Source organism: Choristoneura fumiferana, chromosome 18, assembly GCF_025370935.1.
Source record: "Choristoneura fumiferana chromosome 18, NRCan_CFum_1, whole genome shotgun sequence".
Classification (NCBI taxonomy): domain Eukaryota; kingdom Metazoa; phylum Arthropoda; class Insecta; order Lepidoptera; family Tortricidae; genus Choristoneura; species Choristoneura fumiferana.
The window spans coordinates 9493247-9508106 of record NC_133489.1 but is presented as its reverse complement, the minus strand read 5'-3'; the positions used below and the strand labels follow the sequence as shown (position 1 = coordinate 9508106).

The 14860-nt window shown below is 36.8% G+C and overlaps 1 protein-coding gene across 1 annotated transcript in view; it reads left to right on the top strand.

Annotated features, from left to right (window-relative positions):
* The window catches only part of LOC141438032 (myrosinase 1-like), a 29709-nt gene that overhangs the window by 13885 nt on the left and 964 nt on the right, over window positions 1-14860 (top strand). The window contains exons 2-6 of the mRNA XM_074101670.1: window positions 369-487; window positions 635-1210; window positions 1304-1398; window positions 5206-5511; window positions 7909-8150. Of these exons, the coding sequence (XP_073957771.1) occupies window positions 369-487; window positions 635-1210; window positions 1304-1398; window positions 5206-5511; window positions 7909-8150 (1338 nt within the window). The remainder of the gene's footprint in view (window positions 1-368; window positions 488-634; window positions 1211-1303; window positions 1399-5205; window positions 5512-7908; window positions 8151-14860) is intronic.

Here is a 14860-nt window from a genome sequence, read left to right as displayed (position 1 = left end):
TAGTAAGAAATAAATTGAAAGCAGATAAAATATTATATTTATTAATAGTAAGTCGACAATCACCAGACGCAATAAAATTGAAGCAACTTTATAACGACACTGATTACTTAGTAGGCTTACTGTTCAAAAAGAGAAATGGCAAAATTACTTAAGTAACAGAACAGAGCAGAACATGATACTATGTAGCCTAGTTACTAGTCGTTACGTCTTGTTTGTTTACATCCGGAAACAAATTATTACATAGTTTCACAAGTTTCACATGTTCCAATGTTGGTTTGTGTGCTTTGTGTCTAATTTACGGATCTCTGTGGTAAATGGGATTTAATATAGCTCGAAGTAGTTATATAATGAATGTATCTTTGTTACAGGTACGCAGAAATATTAAATTTTTCTGGCGGATCGCGTTCAAACCTCACGTTTCCAAAGGATTTCTACTTTGGCGTGTCGACCGCTGCGGTACAAATTGAAGGCGCATGGAATTTAGACGGTAACAATATCATTATATAATACAAATAATACTAATACATTATACATAAGTATGTATTATGTAATAATACGTGTAATTTGTGTACAAAAAATGAACTAAGTACTAATTTTTACTTCGATTGAATTAAATTTGAATAATTAATTTCAGGTAAATCTCCAAGTATATGGGATCATTTAGTGCACACTAACAAAAGTTTTGTAAAAGACGGATCAAATGCGGACGTGGCAGCTGACTCCTACCACCTCTACAAGCGAGACGCTCAAATGGTTCACGAACTTGGCGTAGATATTTATCGGTTCTCCATATCATGGCCCAGAGTGTTGCCTACTGGTCTAGCGAACGAAGTGAATCCACTGGGCATACAGTATTACACCAATTTAATCGATGAACTCATCAAGTACAACATTACTCCCATGGTGACGATTTATCACTGGGACCTTCCGCAAAGACTCCAGGAAATTGGAGGGTGGACGAACGCGCACATCGTGGACTATTATACCGATTACGCTAAGATTCTTTTCGACAATTTTGCCAATAAAGTAAAATATTGGGTGACTTTCAATGAGCCAATGCAAACTTGTTTGGAAGGCTATGGAGGCACGTACAGAGCGCCCGTGCTGAACCGTCACGGCATCGCGGAGTACCTGTGCACGCACAACCTTTTGAAAGCACACGCTAACGTGTATCATCTATACAGACGGGAATATCACTCTTTGTATGGAGGTAATTTAATACTGGAAATAGAAAAAGTTGAATCCTAAATATAAGTCTTTTAAGTTTTTGGCTACCTACATACATATATCTACTTTGTTTTAGGTCAAATCGGCTTGTCTCTAGATTCTAATTGGGCGGAACCTAAGACTAATTCTGAGAGAGATAAAGAAGCAGCTGAATTGTATTTGAAGACGCATGTAAGTGCAAAAATATTTACCCTATTTGCTCGTTACGTGGGTAACTAGGTACAGTCGAGGTCATTAATTTCGGTACAGCCATCGCGTCAGATATATGTGCACACGAACGTTATTGTTAGGTTAGTGGTGTAAACATATATAAAATGTTTTTGACGTCTTGGTAACGTACAATTACATAATGACCTTAATTGTACTTAATAATATAATAGTGTTCACGCACGCGGAACGGACAAAGTATTGTTGTGGCTTTTCGTGATCATCATGCAATTAGTCGATTGACACTGACACCAAAATGGCTTCATCGGACCAATTTATGTTATTTTGGAATCACATCACTCGAAAATACCCATAATTGTAATTTGCCACCTGTTCGGTACTTCGAATTCAGCACAATTTTTCACCACTTTCGAAAATCGATCTTCGGACCGGACTCGGATCGGACTTAAAAAAAAAAAACTCAATCCTTACACTTCTACTATATATACTCGTAGGTACATTAGTTTAAGAAAAACTTTAGCGATAGGTACTTAATATTTTTTTGTAAATTTTTAGTTTGGTTCAGTTTTTCTTGCTTGTCTATCTTTTTTGTTGTACCTACACATAATAAAGATTATTTAGTATTTATAATGCATTATATATTGCATTTTGAAGTCGATTAACAAGAATATGTTTCGTACAAAAAACGTTATATTTTAGTTTCACATAGTGAGTTATGAGTGACCGTATTAACTGTATGTATTACCATATTATTACCCTCAGGCACTAAGACTCTATAGCAATGTATTCATGTCACCTTATTGTCGAGTAAATGATCGCTGTTGCTGAACAGTTAACCGCCTTTTATCGTCACGTTCAAGCCCTTGACATCCATGCTCAATTAGGGCAATTACTTTTTTTGCTTAATCAAGAGTAACGGTAAAACTGCGAGATCTCTTGAAAATTTCAGTATTCTGATATTACTTAACAATGAATTATTCGCCGAGGAAGACTCGACCATAACGGGTCTTCAGATTTGAGCGACATTAGAATAAGGATTAGTTAATTTTAGAAGGAAAAGGGGAAGTTAAGCGAAAAAGAAGGAGGCCGAGGATTAAATATAATATACAAAGCCAAGGGCGTAGCTAGGATTGTGTTAAGGGGGGGCAGACGTAAATAAACCAAGAATATATTTAAGGTCAAAGTTGCTGCGCCGGTATACCTTCACGACCGAATTTAATTTGCCCGAATTTCATGTGCTATAATATTCAACCGCCATAATATTGTTTCTTATAAATTCATTTTCACTACTCATTGTTTACCATATTAATCAAATGACAGAATCTTTGTTTCCCATAATATTAATTTCAATAATTTCATTTTTCATAACCATTGTAAGACATAAGTATTACATGCCATAATATCATTTGCCATCCATGTAAATGGTGAATATCGACACTTTAATACTGATAAATCCCATACGTCAAACAAGCCTTTGAGTTAAGTAAATTTTAATCACATAGATTAGGTTAGGTTAGAATTGCGACTTTTGATTTGTACGAGCGAGCGAAGCGAGCGAGCAAGACGGTTCGGAGCAGAAGCGACTCAGATAGGATAGGTTAAGAAGGCTAAGGCGGGAGCGAAGCGGAGCGTTGCTCCCGCCTTAGCCTTCGATGTTAGGTTTTTTTTTATAGCAGCCCGGATAATAAAGATAATAGATAGATTAGTAATAGAAAAAAGCAATTTTAATCAGTCGTAATCAAAATAAACACTATTTAGTATGGTGTTTGAATATTATATTAAATAATATTATTGCACTTAATAATATGGAAAACAATACGTATTGCATTCGTATCATTATGGCATCAAATTTTCGGGAAACTAAGAATATATCAAATAAACTTTCTAGTAAACGAAACATTCGGGCAAATGAACTTTCAGGCATATGAACTTCGGGCGAATGAAATTATGGCATATAACTTTCGGGCAAACAATAGATAACCTGCTGCTCCTGGGCAATGGGACAGGTTAAACGTTACGGTTTGTGAGCATTTGGACGACCAGATGGCCTAGTGGTGGACGACCAGATGGCCTAGTTGGTTGGACGGGTTATCTATTGTTTGCCCGAAAGTTATATGCCATAATTTAATTTGCCCGAAGTTCATATGCCTGAAACTTCATTTGCCCGAATGTTCTTAACCTAACCTATCTGAGTCGCTTCTGCTCCGAATCGTCTTGCTCGCTCGCTTCGCTCGCTAGCACAAATCAAAAGTCGCAATTCTAACGTAACCTAATCTATGTGATTAAAATTTACTTAACTCAAAGGCTTGTTTGACGTATGGGATTTATCAGTATTAAAGTGTCGATATTCACCATTTACATGGATGGCAAATGATATTATGGCATGTAATACTTATGTCTTACAATGGTTATGAAAAATGAAATTATTGAAATTAATATTATGGGAAACAAAGATTCTGTCATTTGATTAATATGGTAAACAATGAGTAGTGAAAATGAATTTATAAGAAACAATATTATGGCGGTTGAATATTATAGCACATGAAATTCGGTCAAGTGAAGGTATACCGGTTGGACGACCAGATGGCCATGTGGTTAGAGAACCTGACTACGAAGCTTTAGGTCCCGGGTTCGATTCCTGTGTCGGGGCAGATATTTGAATGAAAAGTACGAATATTTGTTCTCGGGTCTTGGGTGTTTAATATGCATTTAGGTATGTATCTATCTATATAATTATATTTATCCGTTGCTTAGTACCCATAACACAAACTTTGCTAAGCTTACTTTGGGACTAGGTCAATTGGTGTGAATTGTCCCGTGATATTTATTTATTTATTATTCCTTCATCTTCTGGGGGGGCAGAGGGCGTTGCGCTCCCTGCCCGACGCCCTTGTACAAAGCAAATAAAGGAGAAGGTAACCGTCATGTCGTATAAAGAGGGTAAGGTAGCTTTGAGTAGAGAGAAGTGGAGAGCCATTCATCGGCTACACTGACAAGTGTAAACTCCCAAATTTAAATAAAAAGCAGGAGTGGTACAATAGTCGTCTACCTCTTTTACGTACTATGGGTTTCAATCCCTCCTGCCGGGTCGTGCTGAGTCACTGTCTTCGAGCTAGTACGTACCTAGAAAAATATTTTCAAGGGTTTGGTAGTCGGTTCCATTTTTTGTTCTTTTTTATTTTTTGGAGTCGGTTTTACTTTTTTTTATTTTTTTTATTTCTCACTTTTTAGTGATTCGTAGCCAAAGTTCATCTCACAACAATTCCGTTAAGCCCAAACACGATTTATTTGCTTTGTTTTATAACAGTGTTCCGTTGCCTACCTTCTGGCTTCAGCATCAGATCAGTTCGAAAGAATCATTAAATTAAAGCTTCTTCTTAGTCGCTTATCTAGGTATATTAATCATGATCGTTTATAGACGAGCGAGCATTACTTAGCTTTGATGAGTTAAATTGGTCATCACGGTCTTCTTCCTCAGGTCCAGGTTACCAAATGATACTTTCTGAATGTAAATGCTCATCTTAATACTAAAAATGCCAAAATCGCCATAGGTGTGCCTATAAAATTCGAGGTTTGCCCTCGATATCCCTAGGAACCCATCATCAGATCTTGACTTGGTGACATCGGGACCACCTCAGAAGAATACCCTTTAGATTCAAAAAATAATTTTGAAAATCGGTCTACAATTGACTGAGTAATCGGTGAACATACATAAAAAAAAACATTGGAACATAGAACCTCCTCCTTTTTTGAAGTCGGTTAATAAGAAGAAGAGTATCAGTCATTAAATAAGAGTTTGTGTTATTTCAGGTAGGCTGGTACGCGCATCCCGTTTACTCCGCCGAGGGAAATTATCCTCCAGAATTGATAAAGCTTGTTGACGAAAAAAGTCGTGTTCAAAACTACAGCCGCTCCCGGTTGCCAAAGTTTAGCCCAGAAGAGGTGGCGTTTATTCGTGGCACTGCTGACTTCTTTGGATTGAATCATTACACAACGTATCTTTTAAGTATGGCCGATGGTGAAGTAGGAGCTATACCGTCACATGAAAATGACGTGGGTATCGTCAGAGTTCAAGATCCTAAGTGGCCGTCGCGATCGTCGTCTACTTGGCTCAAGGTAAACCATTAAGCAAAGTTTTTTACAATACATTTTTACACTGAAGTGGTTTCTTTAAACCTTTCAATAGTCTGTATTGAAGTTAAAATGGTACATCATTATACATCAACATTTCGATAATATTTGCACGTTATTGTCTACACGAAACTTATTCACATTCATAGGTACCTACTGCGAAAACAAAGCAGTGGCTGCCTTTGTAGCTGAAATGTGCGCTCGGTGTAAAATTCGGAATGTTTCAAACAAGCTGAAATAACAATAAGACAGGTCTATAGATTCATGCATAAAATCATATTAAATTTATTTCCACGTTTTTGGTTGTAGTTATCGTGTACCCACATTTTAGAATACCGTACCTTCTAAGTAACTGTCTATCTATATTACATAATATATCTAATACTTACCTTTAAACGAGCAATTCTTGATATAATCAGAATCTCGGAAACGGCTCCAACGTTTTCGATGAAATTTGGTACGTGGGGGTTTTCGGGGATGACTAATCGGTTTAGCTTGTTTTTATCTCTGGGAAAACGCTTATAGAGTTTTAGCCCGAGCAAAGCTCGGTCACCCAGGTACTACAATATAATAAAATTAATGATTATATCACGCCAGGTTTTTCTGGGCCGGTGGCAAAGTTTTTGACATTCAAAAGTGCTTGTTATAGCCTAAATTAAATAAGGATATAGACTGAATATCTGTTCGTCTGTCAAGAAGTCTGCATTTTAACGAAATGAGATGGTCGCATGGACATTTACACAAAAAGTACCTATACCTATCAAGTGCTACTAACTTATTTGATCCGGTGATGGCATCGCTTTTGTTCAATTTTGTGATTGCGCCAAACAAAGAGGAATTAACCAATTTTTAGGGTTCCGTGGTCAACTAGGAACCCTTATAGTTTCGCCATGTCTGTCCGCCTGTCTGTCCGCGGCTAAGCTCAGAGACCGTTAGTACTGGAAAGCTGTAATTTCGCATGAATAGGTATACATATCAGTCACGCCGACAAGCGGTAATTTTTTTTTTAAGGTATCTCCCATAGATGTGGGGCTGTTTTTTTTTTCTCAACTAACGCTATAGTGTGAGGTATCGTTAGATAAGTTTTTTAAAACCGTTGAGGGGTTTCGAAGACAATTTTTCGATTCTCTTTGCGAAATATTCAACTTTAATGTTTTTTGATTAAAATTGAGCGTCCCCCCCACTAAAATATAAACTTATGTGTGGAAAAATTTGAAAATTATAACGGATAAGATTGCTAGAGAATTATTAGTAGTTTAAGAGTAAATAACAGCACGAATTATAAAATTTACCTAAATTTGGATGATTCCGTACACAATACGAAATCCTTAGAAAAATATTGATCCTTAATTTTTATCGTAATGGCTACGGAATCCTATCCTGAGCGTGCCCGACACGCTCTTGGCCAGTTTTAACCCCTTATATGCCGCCACGGTAAGTACAGTCAGCAACGAAAGTGGTTAAACGAATATTGCAATAGTTACTAGACACATTGACACACACACACTGAAGAGAGGTAGAAACAAAATTATTATTAGTATTATTAATAGTCCTAGAGCTAGTTAACATTTAGTTTAGATATTTGATGCAAGTAGATAACTTATCTTATACCTTTCCTACAGTACTGTCACACCAAACTGCAAACCTGGCTGGGGGGTAATGGGGCAAGCCTTATATTAAAAAAAATATTTAGAACCTTGGGGTAGTCGAAATTTTAATACGGTGGTCAACTTTAAGACGGCGAATACGACTTTTAAACCCCTTACTATGCATATGTTGTATATATGTAGTTGAATTTAGAATATTTTTCTTAATAGTTTTCCAGACATCTGGTGAAGTTAATGTTCCAACAAAATCTGGCTTATTTTTTTACTCTTTAAATATTTAATTTAAAGGTATATCATAATTTCGAAAATATAAGGGTTGATTTAGCCCGACTAATCTCCAGCCAAGTAAGTCGTTGTATATAACATAGTGCTTTGACTAAAGCCTCTTAAGCAGAGAGTCGTAGGTTCGATTCGAACCTTGGCTCGCACGGGTTTTTGCGGAATTTATGTATGAAATTTAATTTGAAGCTTTATGGTGAAGGAAAACATCGTAAGGAAAGCCGCACCGCGCACACCTACGAACCAATTCAATAGTGTGTGTGAAGCTCCCAATTCACACTGGGCCCGCGTGGGAACTACAGCCCAAGTCCTCTCATTCTGTGAGGAGGCCTAGCAGTGAGACGTATAATATAGCCCGAGATGACGATGAATTGAATCCATTCTTTAAAATATTTTTTAACTACGTCTAAAATCTAACATCTACTTAGTAATACCAACACCCTCCTAACTCCTAAGTATAAATATGACTGTGACATAGATCCATCCTTTTTTCCAGGTGGTGCCTTTTGGTTTCCGGCGACTACTGAAATGGATCACCACGACATATAACAATATACCCATAATAGTGACTGAAAATGGTTACGCTGACTTCGATGGTGTAGACGACTACGCCAGAGTATCTTACTACAGTCACTACCTAAACGCGTTGCTTCACGCTATACACGAAGACAAAAGCAACGTTAAAGGCTACTTCGCTTGGAGTTTAATGGACAATTTCGAGTGGGACGACGGCTACGTGTAAGTACCTATTTAAAATCTTTAGAAGAGAGCAGCAGCACTTAGCATGATCATGGAAAACATAATTTATATATTTTTAACAGTATTCTCGGTTTAGTTGGGATTGGAACACAGGATTTTGACGTCATAAAAGTGTCAAAGGATGTTCCAATGCATTGAGATTGAGAATCGTAAACCGTGATATGTATGTAAAAAATATATTACGACGTCTTAAAGAACAAAAGGCTGTATTGTTACTTGCTACACTTTACTGAAATGCATTGAATACTTTGGTTTAAATTGTTTGAAGGTGACAGAACAGATAATCTTTTCGCAGTGCGGCATTATTTACATCATTAATTAGCCATGAAAATATTTATACCTATAGAAGTAACGTGTCTGAATGACTGACAAAGAATGCACGGCCTAAATTAATGGAACCGGAGACTTTACATTTGACAGTTATCTTTCTAAAGTATATCACAGAGGTGCAACACGTAGGTATTTTTCGAAATTCGTACGGGATTGGCAATAAAAGGGACTTTTATTTTTGTTTCAAAACGACTCTACCTCTGTAACTATAAAACTTAGTTAAAACTATGTTCGGGGTTTTCTGACTTTCTGACGGAAAGGTAGTAAAGTAGATTTTTTTTAATATGCGACTCAGACAATGTGCTACTTGATCTAGGGACTTGACATCCTGGAGACATTCCTGGAGGGTTATATGCATAGAGTTGCACTAAATAAGAAGGGAGTACGCTGTTTTGCAATACTGAGTCAACTCACTGTCATATTGCAATACAATGCCAACTGTTAAAATTATTTTCTAAGGGGCTGTTTGATCACCCATTGATTAATTTTATTTAACGGATAAATGTGATGCCGACTCCGTATATTCGAACAAAATAAACCGAGAAGGCATCACATTTATCCGTCAAGTTTATGAAACAGGAAAGGGTTGATATTGTATTGCAGAATTAATCAGGGTTAACACATTATTGCAAAACAGCGTCCTTTTAGAAATTTACAATAGAAAAAGAATAAAAGGGAAGTTATTTTTTGTTCCAAAGTGACTCTGGCCGAACACGGACATGGTTGTTTTTTTATTAGTGTTGTATTAATCTTACTACTTATGCGAACGAAGTAGCGGCAAGAGACTTAGGTAATCCATACATTAAGTACAACTACGAAGTTTAGAGACGAGTCTTAAACTAAATAACTACCTACATAATTTTCTTCTTGTTCTGTCTCTTAATCCCGGTTCTATTTGGGATCAGGTCTTGGTTTTGGTCGACCTTGGGGTATTAGGGAGTTATAATTTGTGGTTGTGTCTTGTTGTAGGTAAATATGCCACAAAACATACAATACAATACAATACAAATATTCTTTATTAATCACCAAAAGCAGTACAGAGACATTACAAAAAAAACAGGTAGACAATAGGCGGTCTTATCGCTAAGAAGCGATCTCTTCCAGACAACCAATAATAATAATAATTTGAATTTCTTGGATATTATAACACTTTATCATTGTGACGTAATGGAAAAAGCATAAGCGGAGTTATGTTACGGCGTGACGGGTCATTACCCGCTGTAATGCTCGTTTATTGCGTTAATGCGAGCATTGAGTGCGGCGCGGGGTGGAGTCGATAGTAATTACGCGCAGGGCTGAAACGGGTACTCTGGGGCGAATAAGTAAGCAGATATAGGTAGGTATCGTAAGGTTGGGATATTTTGACCCAATGAAAGATAACTTTGGTCTATATGAAAACTACATAATATAGAATAGAACAGCGGTTCTCAAACATTTGTAGCGACGGAACCCTATTGTTAAACTATTTATTTGCCGGAGCCTTAAAATAATCAAAAACAACTAATTTGATGGGAAGCTCTACACTCATTTATATCGCCATAAGTATTTATTTTAATTATGGCCAGTACATTTTGCCAATTTTGCGGAGCCCCTGGAGAAGCTTTGCGGGGCCCCGGGGCTCCGCGGAGCACACTTTGAGAACGGCTGATATAGAAGAACGTAATAAAACAGAATAACGTGGGCGGCCAGCTAAAATGTGTCATGCTTCCAATGAAATAATAAAACCTGGCTCGAGTTAATCCAAATGGCCAAAGTAACCTTTCAGGCTAAAATGACCCGATCACACAGTACGACTTGATGGTCTGTAATAGGGCCATAGTAAAAGAATAACTAAGCGAAATTGTATGTAGAGAATTGTGGCAGGGGCAAGGTATTTTCGAGTTGCACAATAGTTATTTATGCAACTGTAATAGGGTCCTTAAAACATGAGTGTGATTTCATAATAGGGTCACATGAGTGTTTTAAGGCCTAATTACGTACAGTTGCATACAATATTTTATCTATATCCATATATTAAATCCTCTATCATGAGATCAAGAACCATTGAGAATGACCTGCATTAACGAGAACTAGGTGGGTATGTCTGCCCCACGAGCTGCGCCCGCACCGCGCGCGACGACGCGCTGCTGCTTATGCGCCCCGGTGCTATTAATGATTAATGGTGTATATACAGATATTCCTATCGTAATTACGATACAGCCGTGTTCATAATATAATCCATTGTCGTAATGTGGTTTTTGAACGCATAATGGAGGATTTACTATATGGGTGTAGATAAATTATCTTTTAACCGTCAATCTCTCTGAGCAGCGACAAACAGGGTAACTCATTATGCCATCAGTTCGACGATTCGGCGGGACTTGAACATCAAGTGATATGATTGCTGATTGGCGGCTCCTGTTCTATAAAACAATATTTTATAAATCAGAATAGAAATTAAGAAAAAATATTGGAAATTACTAATGACCATAGGGCTGGTGCATTTCTTGCCCAAGGTATTGGGATCACGATCCAGCGCAGAAATGCAGCCAGCCTTATGGGTACTCTTCCGCCGGGACAAGACTTGAAATATAGGTAAGTTATTTTTAGGATAACTATCCTAAAAATAACTTACCTATATTTCAAGTCTAAACTTAGCCTAGGTCCTTCAATTGTACCTTCATAATGCGTTTTGTTTAAATAAATTGAAATGACCAACTTCAGAAAAATTATAAAGCTTTTGCAGGTGGTAGGACCTTGTGCAAGGTCCGCCCGGATTGTTACCACCATCTTGCTCGCTAATCCTGCCGTGAAGCAGCAGTATGCATTGTTGTGTTTCGGCGTGGAGAGTAAGACAGCCGGTGAAATTACTGGCACGTGAGGTATCCCATCTTAGGCCTCTAGGTTGGCAACGCGTTTGCAATACCCCTGGTGTTGCAGATGTTTATGGGCGGTGGTGACCTCTTACCATCAGGAGACCCACTTGCTCGTTTGCCTTCCAGTCGTACAAAAAAAAAAGCTTTACTTACCATTTTTGGAACGGATTGCATTTTTTGGTGTGTTTTCACTCTCGAACAAGTGTAAGTCGGATTAGTTGTAGTAGCAAGTTTGTTATGATCTCATTAGTTTTTTTATGAATCTGTCATTTTCGGATTTTTATGTTTTACTTGTAGTGGAGTCTTACATCTTGCAAAAAAAAAATTGGCAGATGTACTTGATTATGTGAACCTTGTTTACCTAGTTATAGTAATATGTATATTTAACGGTGAGATCTATAGTTTCTGGATAAATATAATTAACTTCTGGATTTCCCTCATAGAACAAATAAGTCATTTTGTAACCATTGTTAGCAAATATTCTGAGCAATAAACTTAACAGGCATTGTGATAAGAAACAAATAAAATGATCCATCACAAAGTCTGAGATCAAATAAATATACTAAAAACCTACCGCTTAGTAATACCGTTATTATGACTCTAGATAAACATTTTAAATTACTTACAAATAAAAAGGTGTCAGTTAATACAATATAAATATGTATTGTACAAATCCTTCAAAGTCAGATTTACTTGAGGGCAAGCGAAGGGTAAGATTCTTAATATAACCTTAGCCTTATCGGGTAAAAAGATTAAAATGTCATTTGATAATGCGAAAAAGTTTTGCTAGATGTAGTTATGTACGAGTATGAATGAGAAGATGTACTTACTGAAAATATTGCACATAGATTGATCTATGAAAACCCATTTAGATTCATTCATTTTCATCGGTTCATCGCGGTTAACATACCTAGGCGAAAGTAATCTAAATCAGTTTATCTATTAGCCATTCATGTTCCACATTGCTATAACATTGCTATAATAACTCAAAAACTGCATTTCAGTTTCAATCAATGACGACTTTTTTCTACTTCTTGTGTTGTAGGATGTTAGGCGTAATATTCACAGTATACCGCTCTTTATAGAGGAAAAGGACTGTGTTAGTGTGCCACATGGGACGGGAATAAATACCAGCAGTAGTGCAAGATCAGTCCGAATCGCTATCACCATCTTAGATACTTGCTAATCCTGGCGCTAAGTAATGCTTGTACTGCTGTTTTCTAGCGTGACGAGAGATCGCCGGTGAATACTGGCACATGAGATATGTTATTGTAGCTTTGTAAGCTGGCAACATATGCATGGACAATCCTCTGGTGTTGCGAGAGTGGTGGTACAAAACTCAGGTAACCCTCGTGTTGGTTTACCACACAATTTCTTAAAAAAAAAACGCAATTTGCAGGGATTTTTTTGAGTTTAAATTATTGCAAGATGTAGCCGTAGGCCTTAAAAGGTCAATTCTGTTTTGTTTGATAATTCTAGACGGTAACTTCTCGGCCAATAGGAGCATCGTTAACCTCCATATTTAAATTACGTATAACGCGAGTGCCGGCTCCTATCAACAAATCGTTCCCTATTACTATTTACTTCCACAGATTTTATTTTAATAAGCTCGAACTAGTTTGTTAATCAGAAACATCTCTATTCCAACAATATCTAACCCATTACCAGTATTAACACAAAGTTATATGTACTAATGGATTTCAGTTAATCTAGTTAATTAAGTCTCATATGAAATGCATCATTGAGATTAACCGGGTTTTATAAAGCGCAGACAATTGCAGTCTCGCTATCAGTTTCTTATATTTAAAAAGCCTTGCAAAGTCAGTATATGAATATGTAATATTGGAAACCATGAGTTGTTTATTGCTTTTAATTGCTCTACACATAATTACCTGCCTCGTCCTTGTTATAACCTATGTATAACTTGTCAATGTAAAATTAAAATTTGTAATTGGTTTAGCCTACTTGCTAATTAATCATACCTACATGTTTAATGTAGGCTTCGGCAAACGTATTAACACACTATTTACTAAGAAGATACCGTAGGCAGCCTTTACTAAGGAAATTATTACAAAGATTAGGTATTTAATTTAAAATCCAACCAAAATATTTCAGCAGATGGTTCGGTTCACTACGTTCGTAACACATGATTGTATTTGCCAATGTTTCGATACATTGGTCGATATGTAAAGTATAGATATCAAAGGAGTTATGCATTGGGCAAACTTAAATTAAAACTTTATTTCAACAAACATAATACACAATTTATAGAAATGAAAAACATCCGTTGATGTCAAAAAGGAACTTGAATTTTTTGTTTTGACGACCAGATGGCCTAGTGGTTAGAGAACCTGACTACGAAGCTTGAGGTCCCGGGTTCGATTCCCGTGTCGGGGCAGATACTTGGAAGAAAAATACGAATGTTTGTTCTCGGGTCTTGGGTGTTTAATATGTATTTAAGTATGTATCTATCTATATAATTATATTTATCCGTTGCTTAGTATTATTTAATTTAAATAAATATCACGGGACAATTCACACCAATTGACTTAGTCCCAAAGTAAGCTTAGTAAAGCTTGTGTTATGGGTACTAAGCAACGGATAAATATAATTATATAAATATAATAAACAAATAGAAATAAAAATAGAATAAATAATAATATTATTTATTCTATTTTTATTTCTATTTGTTAATTATCGTATATACGAGTATTGTGTGTTATTTATTGATTAAATTTAAGTAATATGCGGGAATATTAATATGCGGTAAAACCCAAGCCTCAGTGGCTTATAGGCATAAAATGTAGTGAAAGGGAATTAATAGGTACATAAATTACGGCGGATGTCAATTTTGGAAGAAGTCCGAAAATTAGGAAAATCTACTAAGAGCGCAGCTCGAAGACCAAAATAGGTGGTTATTATCGCTCTAGTGCCTACATACCTACCTATGGCAGTTACATAAACAGTTTTTTTATGTGTGTCGAGTCTATGTCAGTAAACATTATTTAGCCATAACAAAATTACAGGATGTTGAAAATAGCCTGAATGGCTTTGAGAAAAGTATGGCCGTGCCTTTGTTTTGCTCGACTTGGCGGGGGCACTCCCGTGCCCCCAGATAATGATTGCACACTGCGTAAATTTGGCTTAAGCAGCGTTTCCAGGAAGATGTGTTGAGAGTAATGTGTTTTTCATTAACCAACAGAAACGCTCCATTTACTTACTTTGCCTCGCTCCGCTCAGCTGTTTCCACCAGAGATGTGCTGTGCGAGGATGTGTAAGTAGAGCGTTTCTACCTATTGGTTAATGAAAAACACATTCCTCGGAACACATCCTCGCGCTAGGCTAGGCGCAGGACTCTGGTAACGCTGGATTTTCATAATAATATACTTACCTATAAATTTATAGGTACGGAACTTATGAGACATTGAAATGGTGTCCGTTATTTCACTCCATAGCCCACAATTCTATCCACAGTATCAGTTTTTTTTTATTCGACTGGATGGC